Source organism: Canis lupus, chromosome 9 (genome assembly GCF_011100685.1).
Source record: "Canis lupus familiaris isolate Mischka breed German Shepherd chromosome 9, alternate assembly UU_Cfam_GSD_1.0, whole genome shotgun sequence".
NCBI lineage: Eukaryota > Metazoa > Chordata > Mammalia > Carnivora > Canidae > Canis > Canis lupus.
In genome coordinates, this window is record NC_049230.1 from 6,461,970 (window position 1) to 6,486,581 (window position 24,612).

Consider the following 24,612-nt stretch of genomic DNA (forward strand, 5'->3'; position numbering starts at 1 on the left):
GAAGCTCAGAGCTGGGAGGCAGAGATGGGGGGCTTGGGGCTGCCCTGGGGATAGGGAACTACGGGGACTGGGCTATGGGCAGATATGGGCACAGAAAGGCCTCGCAAAGGGAGGAGCAAGCATGGTGGTGCCCTTCTTGGGGTCCCTGATTGGTGGTAGCTGAGGCTGGTTTAGGTTCCAGTACCAGACTCACGCATGTCTCTGGGCTGCCAGTCTGAGTCGCTGTACTATGAAACCATACCTGCGGTGGGGTGGGGGTGGGGGTGGGCATGGGGGGTGGGCGGGGGGGGGGGTGAGGGGCAAAGGAGATTTCAAGGGTACCAAAATGAGTATTCCCTCCCCTGCCAAAAATCTTGTCTTCTCAGCCTAAATTAAACCAGGTTCACCCTGGTCACCCTTTGGCTCTCTTGTTCAGAAGTTTTGCTGGGGATGTGATGAAGATGGAGAAGGTGGCATAGCTGTGGCCGATGGCCAGCGGGGAGGGAGAGCTGCGTCAGTGGGCACCACTCACTGGCTTGGCTGTTGGTTCCAGTCCAAAGCAATGATGTTTATTTAGCAGGGATACACGTCACGTCCTTGGGTTAGGTCAAAAAAATCTTGCACACCAGCGATGGCCTGGGGAAGCAGCTCATGTGTAAGACGCCTCAGGGTTTCAGGAGATCCTGAGTCCCGACCAGGTCAGTGGTGTCACACTCGGGCTGTGGAATGGCTGCTACCAGTTGAGGCCAAGGGGGAAGGGTGGGGATGTCTGGTGTCCAGGAGGGGGGGAGTCCTGTGGCAGGCAGGGCCACACAGAGCAGGGCCTTCGGCGATGTTAGATTCCATTTAGGATGGAGAATATGGAAGGCAGGGCAGGGAGTGTCACAGACGCTGCCTTCCTTCACCTGGACGTGCAGCTGTCACCTATAGGACAAGGATGCTGATAGCAGGGGGTAACCTCCTTGCCACTGCGTAGGAGGTAGGTCCTGTGATTATTGTGAGAAAACGTACCTCAGTGGCTTCCCCAGCATCACACAGCTAGTGGCAGAGCTGGGACTTGAACTCAGGTCTGTCTGACTCAAATCCACGCACTTGGACACCAGACTAGCATTTTCAGTGTGCCTTTCTGGGGCAGAGCTCAGACAGAGGAGTTTCCAAAGGTCTGGCCTTTCCAGCACAACAGCAGAATGGAAGTAGTGAGCACCTCTGGGGACTCGCGTCCTTCCAGCCCCTGCCCCTCCAGGCGGCTCTGGGGACGCTCAGCTAGACTGTCTCTTTCTCTTTATCTGTGTCTGGCTGTCCCTTCGTCTCTGCCTTTCTTTGTGGAAGGAGATGTTCCCTCTTTTCTTTCCCTCGGGATGTGTGTCTCTGACGCCGGCCTTCACCTCCTGTCCACGTGCTCATCTTTTCTCTTTGTGCTTCTGTCTCCCTATCCGGATCTCTCTGCAGGACCCTCCGGTGGACATGGGTGGCGCTCTGGGGCCGGCCCTGCTGCTCACCTCACTCCTCGGTGCCTGGGCGGGGCTGGGCCCGGGGCAGGGTGAGCAGGCTGTGACCGTGGCCGTGGTGTTTGGCAGCTCGGGGCCGCCGCAGGCCCAGGCGCGCACCCGCCTCACCTCCCAGAGCTTCATGGACCTGCCTCTGGAGATCCAGCCGCTCACCGTGGGAGTCAACAACACCAACCCCAGCAGCCTCCTCACCCAGATCTGCGGACTCCTGGGTGCGGCCCGTGTCCACGGCATTGTCTTTGAGGACAACGTGGGTACCGAGGCGGTGGCCCAGATCCTGGACTTCATTTCCTCCCAGACCCACGTGCCCATCCTCAGCATCAGTGGGGGCTCTGCTGTGGTCCTCACCCCCAAGGTGCCTGTCCAAACCCCTGTCCCTTCATCCCTTGGGCCAGGAGCCAGGCTGGGGCTGCAGGAGCGGGACTGAGGCATGGCCAGGGAGAGACTTAGGTTCTGGGCAGCTGGGATTGGGTGGGACCAGCAGGGAGGTGGGGGCTGAGGGTGCAACATTGGCGGGGGAGTGGGAGTGGGGAGAAAGAAGGCCATGGAAACGATGTTCCTGTGTTCTAGAAGATAAATTTCCTGGGCTGCTTTCACTTTGTGTCTAGATGAATGGGTACAGGTGGTGAGCTCACCTCTGGCTTTGGTGGGCAGTCTCAGCCCCCCTTCCCTCTGCTTCTCTGGCCTTCCTTGGTTAAGCTCCAGACCCAGGAGCAGAGGGGGCCAAGCTGGGCAGAGGACCTGGTGCAGTTAATCTGCAGGGAGACCATTTGGTGGCAGGTCACTGTCCTGGGATGCCCTCACAGAGTTTGCATCACGTGGGGAGAGTGTTCTAAACACACATTCATCTGCAGTCATAGCTGGGACACGTACTCTGAAGGAAAAACGCAGGAGGGTCTTAGAGGGCCCCCGTGTGTGTAGGGGGTTGGGCGGAAACATTCTCTTAAGAAGTCATATTGAAGCTAAGGTCATGAGGATGAAGGAGAGTTGGCAACTTGTGTGTGTTTTGGGGGTGTGTGTGTGTGGAGTGGGAGACAGTGTTCCAGCTAGAGGCATCAGGGGGTATGAAGGCAGCAGGTAGAAGGAGCTGGGAGATTTTGAGAGAAGGCTGGAGAGGAAGGTGAGATCCTGAACACATAGAAAGATATTTGGGTTTTGTTCTAAGTAACTGGGGGAGCCCAAGAAGGTGCTGAGGGGACAAACCAATCTGATTTGCTTTTCTTTTATGATTATTTTTTATTATGGAGAAATTTGAGCAGACATAAAAAGCAGAAGAATATAAGGACCCCATGTACCATCCACCCCTGGCCAACCCTGCCCCATCCTTACCTCCACTCACTTCCCCCCTCTCCTGTGTCATTTTAAAAAAATATTTTACTTATTTACTATGAGAGACACAGAGAGAGGCAGAGACACAGGCAGAGGGAGGAGCAGGCTCCCTGCGGGGAGCCCGATGCGGGACTCGATCCCAGGACTCCAGGATCATGACCTGAGCGGAAGGCAGATGCTCAACCACTGAGCCACCCAGGTGCCCCTCTCCTGTGTCATTTTGAGGCAAAGCCCAGGCATCCTGTTGTCCCAACTAGAAATATTTCAGTATATACCTCTAATAGATAAAGGCTTAAAAACCAAACCACCATACACGATCACATCTAAAAAAATAAAAATTCCTTAGCATCATCAAACATCCGGGCAGTGTTCAAATTTTCCCATAGTTTCATAAACATCATACATGCTTATTTTTACGTTTGTTTGCTTGAATCAAGGAACAAATGAGGTTTCCACGTGGTGATCTGCGGATGTGGCTTCTGAGCCTCAATTTCTAGGATCCTCCTCCGTCTCTCTCTTTTTGTTGCAATTTGTTTGTTGAAGGAACTGGGTTACTTGTCCTGTAGGGTTGTCCCGGATTTGCTCTTTAAAAAGACTGGGACAGTCGCAGTGTGATGAAATCTTGGAGGACATGTAGGGGCGAGAGGCAGCCCACAGTTTAGGAGGGGAGGGCGCTAGCCTGGCTCCAGCGGGCAGGGCCCTGGGCATTCGTGATGATGGAGGCGGTGGAGAGGAGGAACTTTCTCATCTCCGGGGCTCCGTGGAGGGTGGTGTTTTCCCAGTTATCCTGGGGCCCCCGCGGAGCTCTCAGCACAGCGCTTCTCTGCCTTCACGGTGCTTTAGAAAAATACACGCGCCCAGGGGCCCACCTCTGAGATTCCAGTTCAGTGGGTCTGAGGGTCGGAGGCTTCCCAAACTAGAGGATTCAAGGATGAAACCGAAGAGCTTGTTAAAAATACAGATTCACGGGCGCCACCCCCAGGGGTTCTGACCCAGTGGGTGCGCGATGCGCCCGGGAATCTGCATTTATGTCCGACAAGCTCCGCGGGCTGCAGCTGCTGCAGCTGGTTTTTGATCCCGGCCTTGCCTGGGGGGGGGTGGGGGTGGCGGGGGGCGCTTGGGGTGATTCTCCACCCGCAGCAGGTTAGGAACCACGTCGGCGGCGCGAGGCAGGTGTTGCAGCGCAGGGGCCCGCGGGGCGTCTGGGGGCTGCGGGAGCGAGCGCAGCGGGGGCGCGCGGCGGGGCGGGGCGAGGGCGCCCCGACTCAGGCCCCGCCCCGCCCGCCCCGCCCCCAGGAGCCGGGCTCCGCCTTCCTGCAGCTGGGCGTGTCCCTGGAGCAGCAGCTGCAGGTGCTGTTCAAGGTGCTGGAGGAGTACGACTGGAGCGCGTTCGCCGTCATCACCAGCCTGCACCCCGGGCACGCGCTCTTCCTGGAGGGGGTGCGCGCCGCGGCCGACGCCAGCTACCTGAGCTGGCGGCTGCTGGACGTGCTCACCCTGGAGCTGGGCCCCGGCGGGCAGCGCGCACACACGCAGCGCCTGCTGCGCCAGCTCGACGCCCCGGTGCTGGTGGCCTACTGCTCGCGCGAGGAGGCCGAGGTGCTCTTCGCCGAGGCGGCGCAGGCCGGCCTGGTGGGGCCCGGACACGTGTGGCTGGTGCCCAGCCTGGCGCTGGGCAGCACCGACGCGCCCCCCGCCGCCTTCCCCGTGGGCCTCATCAGCGTCGTCACCGAGAGCTGGCGCCTCAGCCTCCGCCAGAAGGTCCGCGACGGCGTGGCCATCCTGGCCCTGGGCGCCCACGGCTACCAGCGGCAGCACGGCGCCCTGCCCTCCCCGGCCGGGGACTGCCGTGGCCACCCCGGGCCCGTCAGCCCTGCCCGGGAGGCCTTCTACAGGTGGGCACCTGCCCAGGGCCTGGGAGTGGGGGCGGGGACCGTCGCCCCGCTGGCCTCCCCTCCCGCTAGCTGTGAGCCTGGGTTGCCAAGGTGCCTCACCTCTCTGGGCTTAGTTTCCTCAACTGGAAACAAAAAAAGAAAAAAGCCGGGTGTGAAGGTGTGTCGAGGGTTGCAGAGGGTGTGTGTCAATACAGGGAACCAGAGCAATAAGGGCGCCGTGAGTGCTTCCTGGTGGTGGTGACGGAGGTGAGGCAGAAGGCGAGGGAGGCGGCCTCTGGTCCTGGGCAGGGCTGCGGGGACACCCCTGGTTTCTCTCCCCCATTGCAGGCACCTACTGAATGTCACCTGGGAGGGCCGAGACTTCTCCTTCAGCCCTGGTGGGTACCTGGTCCAGCCCACCATGGTTGTGATCGCCCTCAACCGCCACCGCCTCTGGGAGATGGTGAGAAGGGGGTGAGCCCAGGGTCCCTCGGTGCCGTCTCATGTTGTCCCCAGCCCCTCTTGTCCCACAGCTGAGCAGAGGGTCCCTTCTGTCCTTCATCCAGCCCCTCATCCCAGGTCTCAGCTGAAGCAACTGCACTGCACCAGGGTGGGTGAGGCACGTCTGCTCAGGGCTCCCAGGGCACCCTGGCCTCCCTCCATGGTAGAACTTGTCGGGCTCTCTCATCACACAGTCCTGCCCCTGGGGGATCTAACCCACAGCTATGCTGGCCGGCCAGACATGTAAACAAGTAGAATTTGGGGAGATCAGCAGGAGAGAGGCGTGCACAGCATTACGGGGGTACTGAGAAGGCCCAAAAATCGGTTCTGCCTTTAGAGGAGCAAACTGGGGAAGGATCCACAGAAGTTGGGACATTTGGGCTGCGCTGTGGAGGGTTGAGTAGGAGCCCATCAGGGAGGGATACCAGCCTGGTTTAGACAGAGGGGCAGAAGGGTTTGAGGCATTCTGAAGTGATGTGTTTGGGGGGTGTGGAGACTGAGGAAGAGCGGGGTGTGGTGGACTGGAGTGCAGGAGGTCTGGGGTACTGGGTGAAGAAGGACTTTATACTGAGGTCTGGGTGGGGGGTGAGGGTTGTGGTGACACAGGCTCAGGTCTGGGCTCCGGGACGATGCTGTGGGCCAGCAGCAAGTGTGGGGGCTGGATGGGAAAAGCATGGGGACCAGAGGCTGGGAGGAGGCTGCAGGGAGCCCTCCCTTCCTGTCCATGCCCAGCTCTTTGCCCCGACTCTCCTGGTCCCCAGATGCTCCTGCCCTGCTGTCCCCAGGTTAGGGAGGGGGATTCTTGGCCCTGGCAGGCCCCCACCAGAGGCCCCCACCTAGAGGGTGGGGGTATTGGGGGTGGAGGTCCCAGGCTGACGCTGGCCGCCCTTTGCAGGTGGGGCGCTGGGATCACGGCGTCCTGCACATGAAGTACCCGGTGTGGCCTCGCTATAGTGCGTCTCTGCAGCCTGTGGTGGACAGCCGGCACTTGACGGTGGCCACGCTGGAAGAGCGGCCCTTTGTCATTGTGGAGAGCCCGGACCCTGGCACGGGCGGCTGTGTGCCCAACACTGTGCCGTGCCGCAGGCAGAGCAACCACACCTTCAGGTCTGCGAGAACACACGGGAAGGCCCCGTGGGAGCTGCGTGCTGCCATGCGCTGGCAGGCGTATAGAGGGGTGGGGGCCACATGCCAAACCGGAGGAGCTGCTGGCCCTGACGTCTGCTCTGGTCTCTTGGTGGCAGCAGTGGTGACACGGCCCCCTACACCAAGCTGTGCTGTAAGGGCTTCTGCATTGACATCCTCAAGAAGCTGGCCAAGGTGGTCAAGTTCTCCTATGACCTGTACCTGGTGACCAATGGCAAGCATGGCAAGAGGGTTCGAGGCGTGTGGAATGGCATGATTGGGGAGGTAGGCCCACCCCCGAGGTCCACCTGAGCCCACCCCCCGTGCCCGCCCGCCACCCCAGGCCCCACGCATCACTCAGTCACCCCTTGATGTTCCTGTGCTGGGGGTCAGTCAGGGTGGGGCCTGGGCCCAGCTCCCAAGGCTCTCCCAGCTGGCAGGGAAAGTGGGCTGTCACCAGTAATGCTCCTTGGGGTCGTCCCTATTGCAAGTGGAGCTCTGAGGACCCCAGATGGCAACAGCCGACTAAGCCCCGGGGGTGCTGGGGGAGGCTGGGGAGGGTGCTCCAGCCTGTGGGACCCTTCCTCCAACCCGGCCCTGGCCCCCATCGTCCCAGGTGTACTACCAGCGGGCAGACATGGCCATCGGCTCCCTCACCATCAACGAGGAGCGCTCCGAGATCGTGGACTTCTCTGTGCCCTTCGTGGAGACGGGCATCAGCGTGATGGTGGCGCGCAGCAACGGCACCGTGTCCCCATCGGCCTTCCTGGGTGCGGCTCGGGGTGGGCAGGGACGGCTCCAGAGTCTGAGGGCTGTGCCTGGAAATGGGGAGTTTGGGGTGGACCTCAGAGGGCCAGCACAGCAGCCATGGGTGCCTTGGAGTTTGGCCAGAGGCCTGAGCTGCAGGAGAGGGAAGAGGTTAAGCCCATGTTCCATTCTGAGTCCGAGTGTTGGGTAAGGAGGGTGGTGGGGCCATTTCGAGGGCAGGAAAGCCTGAAAGGCAGGCTGACTTCAGGAAGTGTCTCACCGGCTAGGACGCCCTGGGGGAGAAGCTTCACAGGCAGTTGGGGAGCCACCCCAGAGAGTGGGAAGTGGTGCTAGTTTGTGACCTGATTGGGAATTCAGCATTTGTGGGGCAGCCCCTTTCACTCTAGCTGCTGGGGATACAGCCATAGTCCTTGGGGTCACCAAGTGCCCTGCCAAGAGATCAATGGGACTTGTGGTGTGAGGTTTACAGAGAGCCATGAGGACAGGCAAGCCTCAGCCAGGAGCAGAGGAGAGAATCTCCTTCCTGCTGGGTGGCCTTGGACAAGTCACTGAACCTCTCTGAGCAGGGTTCCCCAGCCCTGTAGGAGACAACAAACCCCACCCTGCAGGATGGCCACTGCATCAAGGGACACAGTGTTTATGGCAGGAATGCCTCCTTGTTCATGGAGATGGAAGCCAGTGAGCAGACTGGTCAGAGAAGCTCAGTTGGTCTCCCCGCGTTTGGTGCTTCGGGGTCCTGTCAGTAGGATCAAGAGTGAAACTTAGCCTTAAAGACCCTGCCTGATTCCAGGCAGAGCAAGCAGCTCCTCAATGCTGGGCCAGGCAGGGCACTTCCAGAACAGGAGTATGGTTAGCGGTGCTGGCAGGTGAGGGAGGAGAGGGAATGAGAAAGTTGCCCTGGCCTTGTGGAATCCGGCCAGCTGGGGAGGAGGAGGGGAGGAGGGACGGAGCAGGTTGCAGGCTAGCGAATGGGACCCAGAGGAGAGAGCGCACGGGGTGTAAACTCTCTTTTTGAAAGGCAGTTGGGGGTGGGAATGGGATCCAGGGGAGATGTGCAGTCAAAGGGAGGTTTTCTGGGGTGGGGTGATGGGATCTTGTCCCAGGCCAAGGGGAGGGGGAAACTGAGAATGCTGGAGAGCTTGACCTCCCTGGGGTGTGTGAGGGGGGTCTCTCCTGGGGCTCTGCTGCTCTAAGAGTCAGGGACCCCCTTGGCTCAGTCCTTGGGGCTGATGGGCCCCATTCTGACCAAATGGATGCACCTGTCTTCACCCAGGGCTCTGGGAGGGATGGTAGTGAGGCCTCTGAGCTGCCTCCCTCTGTTCCCAGAGCCCTATAGCCCTTCGGTGTGGGTGATGATGTTTGTCATGTGTCTCACTGTGGTGGCCATCACGGTCTTCATGTTTGAGTACTTCAGCCCTGTCAGCTACAACCAGAACCTCACCAGTGGCAAGAGTAAGCTCTCAGCTGGACCTGGGAGAGGGAGCATCAGTGGAAGTGGGGTGGGGGTGGGGGGTGGTGCAGGGGCCCTTCGGGGGGGAAAAAAGGAAAAAGGGCTGGATCCTGGGGGAGGTCTCTGGCTTCCGGACAACCTGCAGGGGCCAGTCAGATACACAAAAGAGAGAAACAAGGTGGGCTGGCTTGCCCTGGGGCTGGGGTGGCTGGGGAGGGGGCCCGCCCCAGGCACAGTGCAGACCTGAGTCCCTCTGTGCCCACGCTCTCACTCCCAGAGTCTGGGGGCCCATCCTTCACCATCGGCAAGTCTGTGTGGCTGCTGTGGGCGCTGGTCTTCAACAACTCAGTGCCCATCGAGAACCCCCGAGGCACCACCAGCAAGATCATGGTCCTGGTGTGGGCCTTCTTTGCCGTCATCTTCCTCGCCAGCTACACCGCCAACCTGGCCGCCTTCATGATCCAGGAGCAGTACATCGACACCGTGTCTGGCCTTAGTGATAAGAAGGTTCTGGGGACACGGCTAGTGGAGGGCAAGGGGTGCCGAGAGCAGGGGCAGGCCTGAGGGACCGGGGAGGGGGGATTTGAAATGGAGCAGGGAGCAGGAAGGCTCGGGTCCCCCGATGGAGTGGTGACTGACCCAGCCTCAATGTCACCATCCGTAAAACACAGGAGTGGCCTGGACCGTCCCCTGGACTCCGGTGTGCTCACTGTACAAGCGGGGGACAGGGGCGGGGAGTGTTGGTGCCTGGGGGGCTGGACAGAGGGTGATGGAGGGCGCCTGCCCTCTGCCCACAGTTTCAGCGGCCTCAGGATCAATACCCACCCTTCCGCTTTGGCACGGTGCCCAACGGAAGCACGGAGCGCAACATCCGCAGCAACTACCGAGACATGCACACCCACATGGTCAAGTTCAACCAGCGTTCGGTGGAAGACGCACTCACCAGCCTCAAGATGGGGTGGGTCCTCAGCTCTGCACCCACCCTCTGACTGTCCCTACATACATGTCTCCCTGATGACCAGCCGCAGCTCTGGTCCTTCCTGAGAGACGCAAGGGACTGGGGTCTTCCTGGGACGTTGAGGCTGGGGTGTCCCGTAGGGCTCCTGGGGAAGGGGGTAAGGTGGTCTTGGGACAGGGTCAAGTTTCAAACAGAACTAGATGCTCACCGTGTGGCCCAGAGACACAGCTGAGGTGTGGCCCAGGGTTCAGCCGTGGTCTGACGTGGTGGTTATGACTACTTAGGGTCCTCAGGGCGTGGAGGGGCTGGGCAGAGAGGGCATGTCCTCTGGGGTAGAGGGTTCCCTGGCCTCTCTGAGAGGAGGGCAGGTGGGATCCCTGAGCTGCAGGAAGGGTTCTTCTCTGAATCTGGGACCCAGGGGAACTGGAGAAGGCCCTGCTCACTCATCCCTCCTGGTTAGTGCTCTGCGGGCTCCTAGGGCCCAGATCCCTGTCAGGCCCCAGGTTCGGTGTCCCCACCTCACATGACCCTGGCCTGTCCCCAGGAAGCTGGACGCCTTCATCTATGATGCTGCCGTCCTCAACTACATGGCAGGCAAGGACGAGGGCTGCAAGCTGGTCACCATTGGCTCTGGCAAGGTCTTTGCCACCACTGGCTATGGCATCGCCATGCAGAAGGACTCCCATTGGAAACGGGCCATAGACCTGGCGCTCCTGCAGTTCCTGGGGGATGGTGGGTGCTGCCGCTGGGGGGGGGGGCTGGGATCCAGGGTGGGCCATGGAATCCTGGGGTGGGGGGACAGCCGCCTGATGGCTGTTCAGGATCTCCATTACTGTTCTCGGAGTCCCAGGGCCTATGGGCAGGAAGAGGTCTCTGGGAGTGAGAGCTGGGCCAGTGAATGAGGGTATTTGGAGGGACTGCATGAAGTCCTGGGGAAGAGGTGGGCTTGCCAGGAGGAGTGGGAGGTAGGACGACAGGAGAGTCTCTGAAGGGCCGGAAGAAGGGAGGAAGCTCAGGCCACACAGTGGGGCTTGCGGGGGAGCCTCAGATCCTTTCTTTTTCCTCTAGACCCCTGTCCCCACCATTTCCATCTTGGCATCACCTAGTGTAGAGCCAGCCACGGGCCTGCCCAGTCCCAGAGCCCGGGGCCCAGGCTTGCCTTGAACCAGGGGCTCAGATGTTTAAGCAGTCCTGCTGATCCTGCCCCCAAATCCAGAGGTTTCAGTGCGAGAAGATAAAACTGTGATTTTTCCATCAGTACCACGGAATGAGAATGATAGCAGTGAAAGTGCTGTCATGTCCTCAGGGGCTAGGTCTTTTGTCCCTGTGTGCCCAGCTCCGTGCCTGCATGTCGGTGACCAATAACTTTGCCCCAGTCACCCGCCCAGTCAGCAAACTTTTACTGGGCCTGTGCGGGGCGGGCACGTCTAAGGGTGGCATCGCCTACCCCAGCTCCTACTCGGTTCTCCTTTCTTCCTGCTCATTGACACTCCCGACCCTCCCATCCTGCCCCCCGTTGGGCTAGATCCCTGTGTGGTCCTGCAAAGGGGTGGCACCCTGGCTCCAGACCTCTCCTTGCTCCAGGCTTGGGGGAGCCCTGGGAGGGTCTTTCCTGAGCCAGGGGTGTGTCCCTTGTCCCCACCCTTGCCAGGGGAGACGCAGAAGCTGGAGACAGTGTGGCTCTCGGGGATCTGCCAGAATGAGAAGAACGAGGTGATGAGCAGCAAGCTGGACATCGACAACATGGCTGGCGTCTTCTACATGCTGCTCGTGGCCATGGGGCTGGCCCTGCTGGTCTTCGCCTGGGAGCACCTGGTCTACTGGAAACTGCGCCACTCGGTGCCCAACACGTCCCGGCTGGACTTCCTGCTGGCCTTCAGCAGGGTGGGTGCCACCCCCCCACCCCCCAGGCAGGCCCCAGCTTTAGGGGCACCAACCCAGAGAAGTCAGAGCTGGCCATGGCCCCATTACCGAGGTAGAAAGTGAGGCCTGCGGGCATCACACAGCAGATGGGAAGCAGAGCCCCCTGCAGCAGGCCGGGCGGTGTCGGGAGCCAGGCTGACCCGGGCCGAACCCTCGCGGCTATTTACAAGCTGTGTTCCTCCAGGAGGAGAGCCTCTCAGGGCCTCCGACTGCCCTGGGAGGCGTGCTCGCAGTGGCACCAGGCAGGTGTGCTCGCAGTGGCACCGGGCAGGTGTGCTCGCAGCGGCACCGGGCAGGTGTGCTCATAGGGCATCGGGCAGGTGTGCTCACAGTGGCACCATGCGGGCTGCACGGGAGGCGCTTACCCAATGTCAGTTGCTCCCTGGGCCCTGGGGACACCTGGGCCGGGGCCTGGGCCGGAGGTGGGCGCCCGGAGGGGGGCTGGCCGCTCACGGCTGTCTCCTCCGGGCCGCCCAGGGCATCTACAGCTGCTTCAGCGGGGTGCAGAGCCTGGCCAGCCCCGCGCGGCCGCCCAGCCCGGACCTGACCGCCGGCTCGGCCCAGGCCAGCGTGCTCAAGATGCTGCAGGCGGCGCGCGACATGGTGACCACGGCGGGCGTGAGCAGCTCCCTGGACCGCGCGGCGCGCACCATTGAGAGCTGGGGCAGCGGCCGCCGCGCGCCCCCACCGCCCGCCTGCCCCGGCCCGCGGCCGCCCAGCCCCCGCCCGTCCCCCGAGCCCAGCCCCACGGGCTGGGGTCCGCCCGGCGGGGGCCGCGCCGCGCCGGGGGCCCGGGCCCCGCCGCCCGCGGGCCGCCCCCCGACGCCGCGGCCGTCGCTGCCCGACGTCTCCCGGGTGTCGGGCCCGGGGGCCCGGGAGGCGCGGCGGCAGGTGCGCGCGGGGCGCGGCGGGCGGCACCTGGCGGCCTCCGAGCGGCGCGCGCTCCCAGAGCGCCCCCTGTCGCCCGAGCGCTGCCACTACAGCTCCTTCCCTCGGGCCGACCGGTCGGGGCGCCCCTTCCTGCCGCTCTTCCCGGAGCCCCCGGAGCCGGAGGACCTGCCGCTGCTCGGGCCGGAGCAGCTGGCGCGGCGGGAGGCCCTGCTGCGCGCCGCCTGGGCCCGGGGCCCGCGCCCGCGCCACGCCTCCCTGCCCAGCTCGGTGGCCGAGGCCTTCGCCCGGCCCCGGTCGCTGCCCGCGGGGTGTGGCCGCCCGGCCTGCGGGCACTGGGCGCCGGCGCCGTCCTACCGGGAGGCCTGCCGGGCGGGCGTGTGGGCCAGGGTCCCCGCCTGGCACAGACAGCACGCCTGCCTGCACGCCCACGCCCACCTGCCGCTTTGCTGGGGGGCTGTGTGCCCCCCCCTGCCCCCCTGTGCCAGCCACGGCCCCTGGCTCCCTGGGGCCTGGGGGCCTCCGGGGCGCAGGGGCAGGACCCTGGGGCTGAGCACAGGCTACAGGGACAGTGCGGGGCTGGAGGAGGTCAGCAGGGCGGCCTGCGGGACACACAGCTTCCCCGGACCCTGTACGTGGAGGCGGATCTCCAGCCTGGAGTCAGAAGTGTGAGGGGTCAGCTACTCTGGCTCCGGTCGGCTGGGTGCCCGCCTGGCGCCGTCAGGGTCAGTGGCGGCAGCTCTCTTGGGCGTTTCTGGCTTCTGCCTGGAGATCAGGGCTGTGGGCCCCCAGTGACAGAGGTCCAACGTGGTCAGTTCAGTGACCTCGGCAGTCTCAGGTCCTGGAGGGGGCTGGGTGGGCTCTTGCTGTCCTCTCACGCAAAGTCCTTCCCACGTGTCCTGGAGTCACCGGGAGCAATGGGGTCTCCCTGCCCTGCCGTTAGCTAGTTCCCCGTCCTGACTGCCAGGGGGCCTGGCGTGGGAGCACGGAGGCCTGTCCCACTCCTTGCCCCCCCTGTCTGGAGTCTCTCCTAAGAGCACTGGGGCATTAAACAAATCTTTTACAACCCACTGGTCCTGGCTGCCTCATTCTGCACCCCTGTAGGGGGCACACCACAGCCTGTAGGCGACAGGAGCACCTTGAGGGGACCCGGGCAGGGTGTCTGTCCAGAGGTGGGCAGCTCCTTCTAGGCAGTGTCTGGGAGAGGAGGCTGAGAAAGGGCTCTGGGCAGCAGAAGCCACTTGGTATTCAGTGCCAGCTCCTACCCACCCTGGCACTGGATGTGACAAATGTGCTCAGCATGGGGGCTCGGGTGGTGACGGATGGAGTTCATCCTTCAATCTCCTTGAAAAGAGAGGCTCATGCCAGGGGCTGTGGGTGTCCCGCCTTGCCAGGGGCCCCCCGGGAGCGTGACAGCTCACTGGTGGAAATGCAGAGGGAGGTCTGCTGGGGCGGGGGCGGGGCACGGGGCTCTCCTGGGCCCTGGCGTATTCTCTCTGTGGGGACTGCGTGGGGCTCCGGATGCCTGGCACAGGCAGCTTCTGAGACCAGACGCCGCTCAGCCTTGCTGGTGCCCGGACTCGTGAGGGTCAGAGCCCCAGGTCAGAGAATCTGCCGGCGAGCTCAGGCCTTCACCCTCCCTTGGGGCTACCCACCCCACCCCACCCCACCCCAGCTCCTTTCTCTGTCACATGTCCAGGACCATCTAGAAGGATGGCCCTTGCTTAGGATTTTCAGTGCTGTCACATCCGTGGTTGTGTGCAGCAAGCACTCGCGCTCCCACCCACTCCACAAGCGGTACGATTGGTGCCGTCAGACCTCGTCTGGGTGTCCTTGACAAGTTGGGTGAGGCAGGGCAGAAGTGACCTCCACGTAACAGGGAGGAGCCGGGGAGGCCAGTGCTGAAGGTCAGCACCCCGGCCCTTGCCCACACAGCTCCGGCTGGGCCTGCCTTGGGGCACTCTGCTACTGGGGTGGAGCCATGAAAACTGGAAGTTTTTTTGTTTGGTTTTAGGGGTGAGAGCAGCTGCAATGGTGGAGAGGGAGGAAATCCTTTTTTTTTTTTTTTTTAAGATTTTATTTATTCATTTGAGAGAGAGAGAGAACCCGAGCAGGAAAGAGAGGGAGAAACAGACTCCCTGCTGAGCCAGGAGCCCAACACAGGTTTTGATTCCGGGACATGGAGATCATGATCTGAGTTGAAGGCAGACACTTAACCATCTGAGCAAGGCCGGTGCCCCAGAACTTTTTTTTTTTTTTTTTTTTTTTTTAAGATTTATTAGATTAGAGAGAGAGAGATCAGAGAGAGGCAGAGAGAGAGAAACTTTAGCAGACTCTTCCCTGAGTGCAGAGCCTGATGCGGGGCTCGATCTCCTGGCCCTGAGATGACCTGAGCTGAAACCAAGACTGAGAGGCTTAACCAACTGTGCCACCCAGGCGCCCCTGGAGTGGGGGGAACTTCTAACACTGCTCTGTGCCTGACTGGAGAGCTGGACTATGCCAGGAATGCGTGGCCCCAGCCCATTACAGTCAATGTCCTCTGCCCTATGGATTTTCACGGAGCCAGGTCTCAGCCACAGGTGGTAATGTGGGTCTAGGTGAGTGCACGAGGCCAGTACCTTGGGAGGGAGTTGACCTTGACAACAACTACAGGTGGTGAGAGAGTTAACTGTTGGCGGCCAGCCCCTGGACCTGACCCCTCCTGCTCCCCGAATCTGAGCTTAGCTCTGCAGCAGGTAAGCTGGGAGGAGTCTTGAGGTCCAGGCTGCTCTCCGCTCTCTGCCCAAGATCATTAATAACCAAGAACTGGAAAGATAATTAAAAGCCAAATGTGGAGCTGAGCCTGCTGCTGACTGGCTCCGAGGAGGGGCCAATCCTGCTCCTGGAGCCAGGCTCTTGGCTGCCTCGTCCCTGCTCTAGGAATGTGTTCTGGGGAGAGGTGAGCCCCGTGGGAAGTGGAGGCAGGGAGGACGCCTCCTGCAGGTTCAGAGCTTGCTTGGCCTGGCTCCCCAGCCTCCTGCTCAGAGCCCTGGCGCCCCCTGCGCCATCCAGGAGGAGAGCAGAAAGCCTGGCAGTGGGGGAGGAGGGAGCCTTGTCGCAGGGCCGCAGATCAGTCATCATGAACAGGGCCCGACTGTGGAGCAGAGAGCCAGCTGAATCCACCCAGACACCAGACACCCAGACGTGGCTGCTGCTTTTGGTGAGATGCCTTCAGGAAAAGGGAGGCTCTCGGTCACCTGTCTCAGCAGCAGGAACTTTGTCTTACCCTGCTGCTGCGTGGCTGTTTCCTCCATTGGCTTTACTGAGCGGCTCATCGTCCACACCACCTCTTTCCAGGGGCTGCTAGCGGGCAAGGGGCACAGAGCTGAGCCACGGGCGGGCATGATGGCCTCGGTCAGCATACCTGGGCTTCCATCCCGGCTCCAGAACTCTCCAGCCACGCCTCAGTTTGGCTCTTTGAAAGGGTCCTTAAGTTCCCTGGAGCAGGGACAGACCACTTTCGCCCTCTAGACCCTGAAGAATTCAGCCCAGTTTCCCGTCTCTGAATTGTAGCAGGCAGTTGACCCAAGACAATGCATCGGGAGGCTAGGAAGCCAGCAGGTGCCTGGGGACCCATCCCGGGGTCTTCGGTGAATCCGGGGTCTGTGGCTATGAGCACAGCTATATGGCCGGCAAGTGACAAGACAGCCGAGCATCCGTACGTAATAGCTTTATTGAGCACTTCTGTGCCAGGCACTAAGCTCAGCACTGAAGGTCCCACAACCGGTCAGCGGTGCAGGCACTATCACCTCCACGTTATGAATGACGGGGAGGAGCGTGGAGGCTCGCCGCCTGCAAGGGGCAGGTCCGACGTCTCGGTCCACGTTCCCAATCCCCAAATGATGCCAAGGTTCATGCGGACAGCAGCCAGCACCGTGTCCAGCACAGACCAGGCACTCGGGGGGCTGCTATTCTTTCTCCCACCAACACTGTGAACCCCAGCTCCGTGGGAGAAGGTGTGCAAAGCTCTCTCCTGCAGTCCTGGATCTCGCTTTCAGAAGAACAGCTTTGCAGTGGCTGTGAGCATGGCCAGGCTGGGGTCAGCCCTTCCCCGGGGAATCTATGGGCACACGGCCTGAGGGCCTGGACCTGCCGGGCTCGTCCCCACTGTGACTTCAGCCTGCTTGAGGCCCAGGCTGCTCCTGGCCCCCAGGTGGTGAGAACAGCTGTGTAGCTAAGGGCCTGGCGAGGTGCCCGCTGCCCACCTTCCACCACTCAGCAGTGCCTCGCAGCCCTGTCACCTGCCATCTGCCCCATCCATAAGCCTGCAGCCACCTCTCTGGCCGTAGGGGCAGGAGCCGGTGGCACCCCGGCCGGAGGGAACGCGACTCCCACCGTGGCCTAGCCTGCCCTTGGGGCCAGGCTGGGTGAAAGGCATGTGGAGGCTGTTGAGTTTATGTGCTCCTCCACAGTGACACCTGTACGAGGGCCAGGTCGGGCTGGTGGTCTCCTCTGCCCTCCCTGCCACTGACCCTGGGAGGCCCAGATGTAAAACAGGAATCAAGATCCAACTCGCCCACCTCACCACACTGGTGTAAGCACTTGCAGCCAAGCCTGGTCGATGCACTTGGTGAACAAGCATCATCAGGGGTCTGTCTAGCTGTCGGCAGCCCCCCCCACCCCAGCTATCAGCAGGAGAGCGGAACGTGACCCCATCCAACCTCCAGCAGGTCAGACAGCAGGTGAACACTGAGGAGCAAAGGAGCCCAGACAGTGGCAGTGGGGAGTGGCCTGGCTCACCCTCGCCGTCAGCGATGCAGCCACCTGGGGCCAATTCCCTCCCTCCAGGGCCCGGGCTGCCTGGCTCGGAGGAGGGGAATGGAGCCACCCGACTGCACTGCCATGTGGCTCCAGATTGTCACATAAATCAACCTGGGCTTTATGATGCTAATAAACTCACGGCCAATATTTGGTTTGGAGCCTGGGGCAGCAAGATGATTTAATTTGCTTTGTCCTTAAGCAAGAGGGGATGTAACTAGAGGAGGGTAAGTACAGATGTTTTGAGTTTTCAGCAAACAGCTGGGCAGCTCCAGGTAGGGCTGGAGCCATGGAGTGTCTGCTATCCAGGAGCCCTCCCTGCTCTGCCCGGGGTGGGGTCTCCTGGGAAGAAGCCGCGGTGACAGATGGGGAGGGGTGGTCTATTTTTCACATGGATGGAAAAATCACAATACTTGGGGACGGATAAAGAGATGTGTGACAACAGTGAGAAAGCAGACCACGGCCAATCACGTGCGACCTGGGGTTCTCACAGGCTGGGGCAGCCAGGGCGAGGGGTGGCACCGCCTGTGGACTGCCCAGTTCCTACAAATCTCAGGCCTTCCTCCCACTCCCTCTGAGACCATCAGGGGCCCCAGGAGAGCCAGCGTGGTTGCTCTGTCCAAGGTACGAATACCAGGCCATGCAGGGGAGGCTGGAAGGTTCCCGAAAGTGGGCTGAGCAAGGCACTGAAATCAAAGGGGGGAGTGGGGGTTGGGGACCTGAGACCCCACCCCAGACAGGCAGCTCTGGGTCAAGCTGCTCTGGGCTCCAGGACAGGTGGGCCAGGCCCTGGGCTGGGGGCACGCCAGGAAGGGTCAGGAAGGACCCCCAGGTCCTGAAGCAGAAGGCACATTGAAAATGCAGAGTTCCCCAGTCACCTGTGTTTCCAAAGAAGGCTGGCCCAGCAGACGCATGCATGATTGTGACAGGGATGGGACGACGGAAGAGCTGGTGAGGTGACCAGAAACCCTCGCCTTCTTCCATGAGAATGGTGGCTGGTGCCCCATCTCGCTCCACAGCACCCAAGGGTCATGGAAAGTATGAACAGAGCACCCACAGCCTGGCTCAAAAGGGAGCCACCCTTAGTACTGGAGCGGGAGCAGGGTCAGCCAAGCTTGCTGCCGCCCCACAGGCCTGACCTCTTATAGGGTTGGAAGCAGAGCCTGCCCACCACTGCATGGCTGTGGTGCTCTCAGGCCACCGCGATGGTGGCTTGGGGTGGCTCCCTTTAGTGGTCCTTATACACCACCCCCCATCACGCAGGAGCCCCTGTGCGCCCCAGTGGGGCAGTCAGGAGAGCAGAGGATCCCTCTGAGGGGTCACAGGCTCTGGGCTTTAAATGGTCTGCCGGGCTGCTGTACGCCGAGGAAGGAGTGCTCCTGCCTGTGGCTCCGAGTCATCACGGGCTCAGGAGCTCAGGACGGGCGCTGGCAGCCACAGCCAAGGGCCCCATTCAGCTACAGTCCGGGGACCCTGGTGCCGATTAGCACTTCCTGTTCTTGTTGTGGGGGCTGGAAACACACCCGTCCCCCTGGGCGTGGCACCTGGCCACTCCAGGCCTGAGGGGAAGGTGGGACCTGCCTGTCACTGGCAAGCCCCAGGGGAGGAGGGTTAGGGCCTGGGACTCGCCCTGAGGCAGCAGCAGCTACTAGTGGAGCAGATTCCCCAGACACAGATGCAGGAGGGACTGGGACAAAGGAGGAGGGGACATGGTGTCTGGTATAAATAGTGGCAGTGCCAGCACTGCGTCCCCACCGTACGGGGAAGGAGCCTGCCCCCATGGTTGTCGTGGTGGGGCCTGTGCGTCAAGCAGAAGCCGAACCTGGAATCCGGGCAGCTGCATGCCCGGGTCGTGCAGCCTGGCTGGCCAGGGGAAGCCCCACGCAGGAGGGCTTGGGAGGAGGGCCGCCCGGCGAGGGAGGCGCGGTGCGGAATCCTGGCCGGGGAGAAGACCTCCAGCTGGAGGTGTGGAGGGCCTCCTCCCAGAGTCCGGTCTCGCCTGCCCCCAGGAACCCTGGGAAGGAACTAGATCTTGGCTCTGCAGGCGGGAAGGTGAATCGGGGGGCCAGAGTGCAGCCCCCACCTCTCTTACCACCAGACACGTTCCGCCATCAGACCTTGGTCTCACTGAGGACAATGTTGGCGGTGACGAAGAAGAAGCAGGAGAAAGCCCAGAGCAGCACGAAGCCCACCCAGAAGGTGTGGCGGAAAGGGGACCTGTGCTTGTTGACGGTCCCATAGCCCAAGGTCAACTGGGTGTCCTTGCGGCAGTGGTACACCAGGAAGGCAGGGATGACGTACTGGATGCCCGTGCCTGCATAGGCCCCCGTGATGCCCACCAGGGACTCCAGGTCATGGGTGCAGAAGGCCACCAGCACGGGGGGCAGCAGGGTGATGGTGGGGAACACCACGCGGTCCACCACCCAGGGGTACGTGCCCCCCTCGCGGTGGAAGAGCGTCTTCCAGTTGTTGCGCAGGGTCACGGCGATGATGGGGAAGTTGGTGCTGATGGTGAAGACGGGGAAGAGGCCCAGGAAGAAGCGCACGGCGGCCACGCTCACGACGTCACAGCGCGCGAAGTTGAGGGTGTACATGTCCATGAGGCTGTCGCCGCGGAAGCAGAAGATGGCGGTGAAGCACAGGAGGCCGTAGAAGGAGAGGATCAGCACGTAGTCCAGGAAGACCAGGCGCGTGAGGTGGCGCTTGGAGGACACAGGTGTGATGAGGGACGGCAGGGAGTGCTGGCACATGAAGGAGTAGACGCACACGCCGAACAGGTTCCGGACCCCGGAGAGGTCGGCCAGGGGCGGGTGGCCCTCCCTGTGCCCGTGCCCGATGCGGACCAGGGCCAGCACGATCATGATGGCGAAAGCTGGAAGACAAGAGGGCCGTCGGCCAGCTGAGCGGGAACGGCCCTGGGCTGGCCGGTTGTTGGGTGGCGCCCGCCCAGGGGCCGCGTGGTGGGGCAGGTCGGCAGTGGCTGCTGCCGGTGCTCCCTCTCCCCTGGGGGCGCCTGGGCATGGGAAGGGGCTGCACTGGGGCGGTGGGCAGGGCGGCCCCACGCTGTCTTCTCCGAGGAGTGCGCGCTCCTGGCCAGGCGCTGCCTGGCTCCCTCATGGGGCTTCTCGGGGCCTCTGCCTCTCCCTGGCAGGTCTGGGTTGGAACTCACATTCACCCTCCCTCCCTCGGCTTAAAGAACCTATGTGTGGGGAGCTGGGGGCAGTGGAGGGGTCAGGGGTGCCGAGCATTTGGGAGGATTTGTCCTCTGGGGCCACGGGCACCTGCTTAGAGGCATCTGAGGGGGGTGGGAAAGAGAGTCGGTGGCTCTGAACAGAGGTGGGCACCCAGGGGCCTACAGCAGGCAGGAGGGTGCCCGTGGCCGCTCAAGAGAAGAAATGGCATCAAGACCAACACTCGGAAGAGCCAAGCCCTCTGAGCTGCTGGCTTCAAGGCTGGAGGCAAATGGCACATGGCCCTGTTCTCCTGGACCTGGTGGCAGAGGCAGGGGACGAGGGAGTGACCGTGACCTGGGTTTGCTATAGGGCAGAAGGGGACCTAGGGCTGTTCGGAGCGAACAGATTCCAGCAGGTTTTACAAGAGCCCCTCATAAGGGTCTCACACCCGGAGCCGCACTCATCAGCTGGGGCTCCCGGAGGCAGACACACTGCGAGGTCCAGCTGACGCCCCCGTGTCTCTGGCTTCTCACATCTGCTACCCAGACTGCCCAGGACCGCCTTCGCCGTCAGCCACTTGATACACACAGAACCCCTGGTATCCCTGTCCTGTTTTGGAGTTCATAAACCCGGCTGTTCAGGCCAGACCTGACGGCCCCCCTAGCCTGTGCTCTGGGACACCTGACATCTGTTGCTGGGCCACACAGGTGAGCGGGAAGGGGCAGCGGGGCTGAAGGAGGCCAGCCTGTCTGAGGCACAGGGCCCCTCCTTGTGTGGGAGGCTGGGGGTGTCCCCGCTGTCCCCTCAGGCCATGTCACAGCCCCTGGTACCCTGGAAAGCAGTGGCCTTTTTCCTGGGACTCACAGAAAGCCAGACCAGTGTGTTCCCACAATGACACTCGGGAGTGGGATTGACAGAAATGTCACCTATTCCTTTTAATCAGAGCTGTCCGACACGGGGGACAGGAGCAGGGAAGGAGCACGGGAACAGGCCTGTGCAAACTGCCAATATAGAAGATGATTTGTTTCTTCCTCAGCCTGCCCCAGTCCCTGCCACTCCCGACTCTGGACAACTCTGAGGACGCCACGACCCTCGCTGCTCCAGAGACGCTGCTTGTCTTCCTTCCGCGCTCCCGCAGGTCAAGAGGAAAATGGGGAGCCAGCTCCTCCCGTGGGGTCTTAGCCCAGGGAGCTGTCTCTGGATTAGCCCCTGGAGGATGGTCAGGGGCCGACGGGACAGCCTGGGACCCTGGCAGCCTGGCTCATTGGATCTCTGGGGCTGAGTGCAGAGCAGAGATCCCTGGGTGGAAGTGCACTGGGCCAGGGTGGAGGTAGAGTCCCCTGTGTGCCAGGCAGTCTGTCTCAGGGCCAGAAAGGGTCACAGCACAGAACTGAGCAGTCAGGTGGCTACAGCTGGCAGACGGGGTGCATTGGCCGGGGGCGGGGGGGTGCCTGGAGCTTAGCTACTCAAGAGGCCGCTGCTGACCGTCCCGCGGAAGGCAGCCGCTCTAAGGCAAGATTCCAACCTGACTCTGCCACCACCATCTCAGGTGTCACCTCGTGACCTGGTGCCACTCGCAGCCTGGAAAGAGGTGCGTGGAGAAAGCTGTCCCTGTGGCTCGGCCTCAGGGTGCCGTGGGAGAAGACAGAAACAGCAACTCCGAGTCACTGAGTCACGGCTGCCTCTAGCCCTGGATGCTGGCCAGTGCCTCTCCACCCACCTTCCTCCTCAACGCTACATCTCCAGGAAGCTGTGGGACACGCAGGCTTGCTGACTTCCAGGTGAGCAGTCTGGGCAGCCCTGGGCTTTCCTTACTGCAAAAACACCGATTTACAGAGGGTTCCAAAGACAGGAGACTGAGTTTTTATGCTTTTTTATGCATTAAAGCATACAGAGATATTGGCAACCTCTATCCCGAACCTATGGCTACTGACTGGTGTCTCCTGGAGTCACCGTCTCGGGAACCGTGTCTTTATGTCAATGATGACATGTGACATTTTCTAGAACTTTCAGGGTGGCTGATAAAAAGCATGGCTATGGGAGATAAGAAAGCTTATCTCACAATCTTCTAGCTATAATTAGGCTTACCTCACAATGCTATGACCTCGATTCGTCACCCATCTTGTTCTCTTACTCAAGTCTATTTCCAAAAACCAGATCTACCCCCAAGGGCTAGATGTTGGATCCTATCCAGGAATGAAGATGCCAGAGACTCTTGGGAGGTGATTCTAACATCAAAAAAAGTAGCAGCTCCTGGAGAAGGGTCTGGAGGGAGACAGTCTCATCTGGGGGCCATCCCCGGCGAGCCCCGCTCTCATCACCCACATGCTGTACTGCTTTGTTGCGTGACCTTGCAGCACAGGGAAGCAGAGGTGCTTCATTTGCCCCCCTGGATCCTGACCCAGTACCCACTTGGTGCCAGGCCCCACCCTGCTCCTGGGACACTTAATGCTCCAGTCAGGGGGAAGAGGGACATTCGCTGGAGCAGCGTGTGATGCTCACCACATGAGCACACGGCTCCAAGCTGAGAAGCTCTTCCGAGGAAGGGCACACGATGCCCCCGGAGCAGACGCCTGAGGAGCACTGCCTGGGCTTGGAAAGCGCTGAGGACTGGCTCTGCGCCCATGAGCCCCAGCAAGCCTTGGGAAGGGGCAGTGGAAGTCTGAGGCACCGGAGCCCTTCGGGTCCCCCCAACCCACCCCGCCCCCGTCACTGCGAGGTCACAGGGTGGGCGCTGGCCTATGTTCTCAGGAGTGGAGAGGCAAGGCCAAATGTTCCAGCCTGGTCTCCAAGTGGGCAAGTTCAAAAGAAAGCAGGGATACCCCAACTTCATGTTGTAATGGAGGAACAGAGAAGGAGAGGACGGGAAGGAGGCAGGAGGGCCAGCCAGGTCCTGGACTAGATGCACCAGGACTCACCCCTGAGCGGCTCTCCGGCCCCTGTCCTTGTGGCCACACCCCTTAGTCCATGGCTCCTACCCCCGTGGCTGCGGGAGGAGCAGAGTTCAACAGACATCTCCTAGATGGATGGTCCCATCCCTGGCAGACAGCTGCTCCCCAAACTCATTAGACCTGCTAATAAATCAAGATGAAAGAGGGTGACAGGCTGTGAGTGACAGACTGTCAGGAAGCATGACAGACAGCAGGGCTCTAGGTGTCCACACTGACGCCGAGACTCGGCCGGCTACCGCCAGATGCTTGGCCCACCTGGCCGGGGCTGTGGGGCGGACACTAAGGGCAGAGTGGTGAGTGCTCCCCGACACCTTGCTGCCCAGGCCCTGACTTCTCTCTGACCCTCATAGGCCACGCTCAGAGACCCCAGGCGATAGGACGAGCACCTGGCCCACATCCACCCGCATCGGCGCTGGAACTCACACTCCAAGGGGTGACGAGATGCAGTGAGTTGCCGGGGAGGATTCTGTGGTGGGGAAGGAGGTGAGGGCCTGGCACATGTCACGTGAGGAGTGGCTGTCGGCCTTGGGAGGCACAGCTGCAAGGTGATGAGGCAGGACAAGAGACTTCTCTTTAAATAGCTGAAATAACAGCCCATGTGAAAAACTTGCACTTGTTTTGTGTAACTCATGGCTCTGCTGGGACTGACCACCCACCTGGTGAAGCCGCGATGACTGCTTACATGTTCTGGGCACCTGAGGACAGTGCACTGAGCAAATATAATCCCTGTCCTTCGGGAGCCCACTGTCCAGGGGAACTGACAGACGTTGCAGAGACAAATTACAAGAACTGGTAACAGCCACATTAGCTGCAGGGTAGGTGATGAGATCCCTGCTGTGGGAGGTATCCAAGTCCTATCCAAGCCCACAGGCAAAAGACAAGTGGGGGGTCGCAGAGGAGCAGGGGTTCTGGTTCTGGCAGCCAGAGGAGGAGGGGCTGGAGGTAGGGCCCTCCACGAGCATCGCAGTTTCCAGGCTTCCACTCTAGTGACTTGGCCTGGAGAGGTGTGCTACCCTCACACACTTACTCTGGCAGCTGCTCTGAGGCCAGCGTCCTCCGGCCTCACCACATCCACTGGCCTTGGGCCACAGCCTGCCCCCGGTTCCCACACATTCAGTCCTCTGGAGGCCTGGGCAGATGGCCTAGTAAAGACACTTCCCTTCTCTATCTGAGGAAGCGTGGTTCAAAGTAAATTTTACACCAGGAACATCCTGCACGACAACACCAGGGTCCCATCACGGGGATGGCGGCGACTTCAACCATGGCGGGTGGTCAGGGTAGTACTGTGTATCAGGTGTCCTCTCATCTACCCAGGCACTAACTGGGCTCTCAAAGTCGTCAGAAGAAAATACGGCTTTCCAGAGGCAGTCTCCTGCTCTCCCTCTCTT

The 24,612-nt window shown here is 61.4% G+C and overlaps 2 protein-coding genes across 5 annotated transcripts in view; one reads left to right on the forward strand and one right to left on the reverse strand.

Moving 5' to 3' along the window:
- Nucleotides 1–305: 305 nt before the first annotated feature.
- GRIN2C (glutamate ionotropic receptor NMDA type subunit 2C) lies at nt 306–13,373 on the forward strand. 2 transcript variants are annotated; one of them, XM_038546649.1, is made up of 13 exons: nt 306–677; nt 1,429–1,842; nt 4,113–4,711; nt 5,039–5,153; nt 6,087–6,298; nt 6,436–6,601; nt 6,933–7,086; nt 8,411–8,536; nt 8,812–9,041; nt 9,332–9,492; nt 10,037–10,224; nt 11,144–11,376; nt 11,893–12,975. In XM_038546649.1, the coding sequence occupies exons 2-13, from the start codon at nt 1,444–1,446 to the stop codon at nt 12,973–12,975; spliced, it is 3,666 nt and encodes a 1,221-aa protein (XP_038402577.1). In that variant the 5' UTR covers nt 306–677; nt 1,429–1,443. The 2 variants fall into 2 exon arrangements, with proteins under 2 accessions (XP_038402577.1, XP_038402576.1); XM_038546648.1 differs by having other exon boundaries at nt 306–1,842; nt 11,893–13,373.
- A 2,623-nt stretch (nt 13,374–15,996) lies between these two features.
- Nucleotides 15,997–24,612, reverse strand: part of TMEM104 (transmembrane protein 104) — a 56,543-nt gene continuing 47,927 nt past the window's right edge. For all 3 annotated transcript variants that reach the window (XM_038546651.1, XM_038546650.1, XM_038546652.1), the window contains one exon: nt 15,997–19,972. In XM_038546651.1, the coding sequence (XP_038402579.1) occupies nt 19,212–19,972 (761 nt within the window). In that variant the 3' untranslated portion in view covers nt 15,997–19,211. The remainder of the gene's footprint in view (nt 19,973–24,612) is intronic.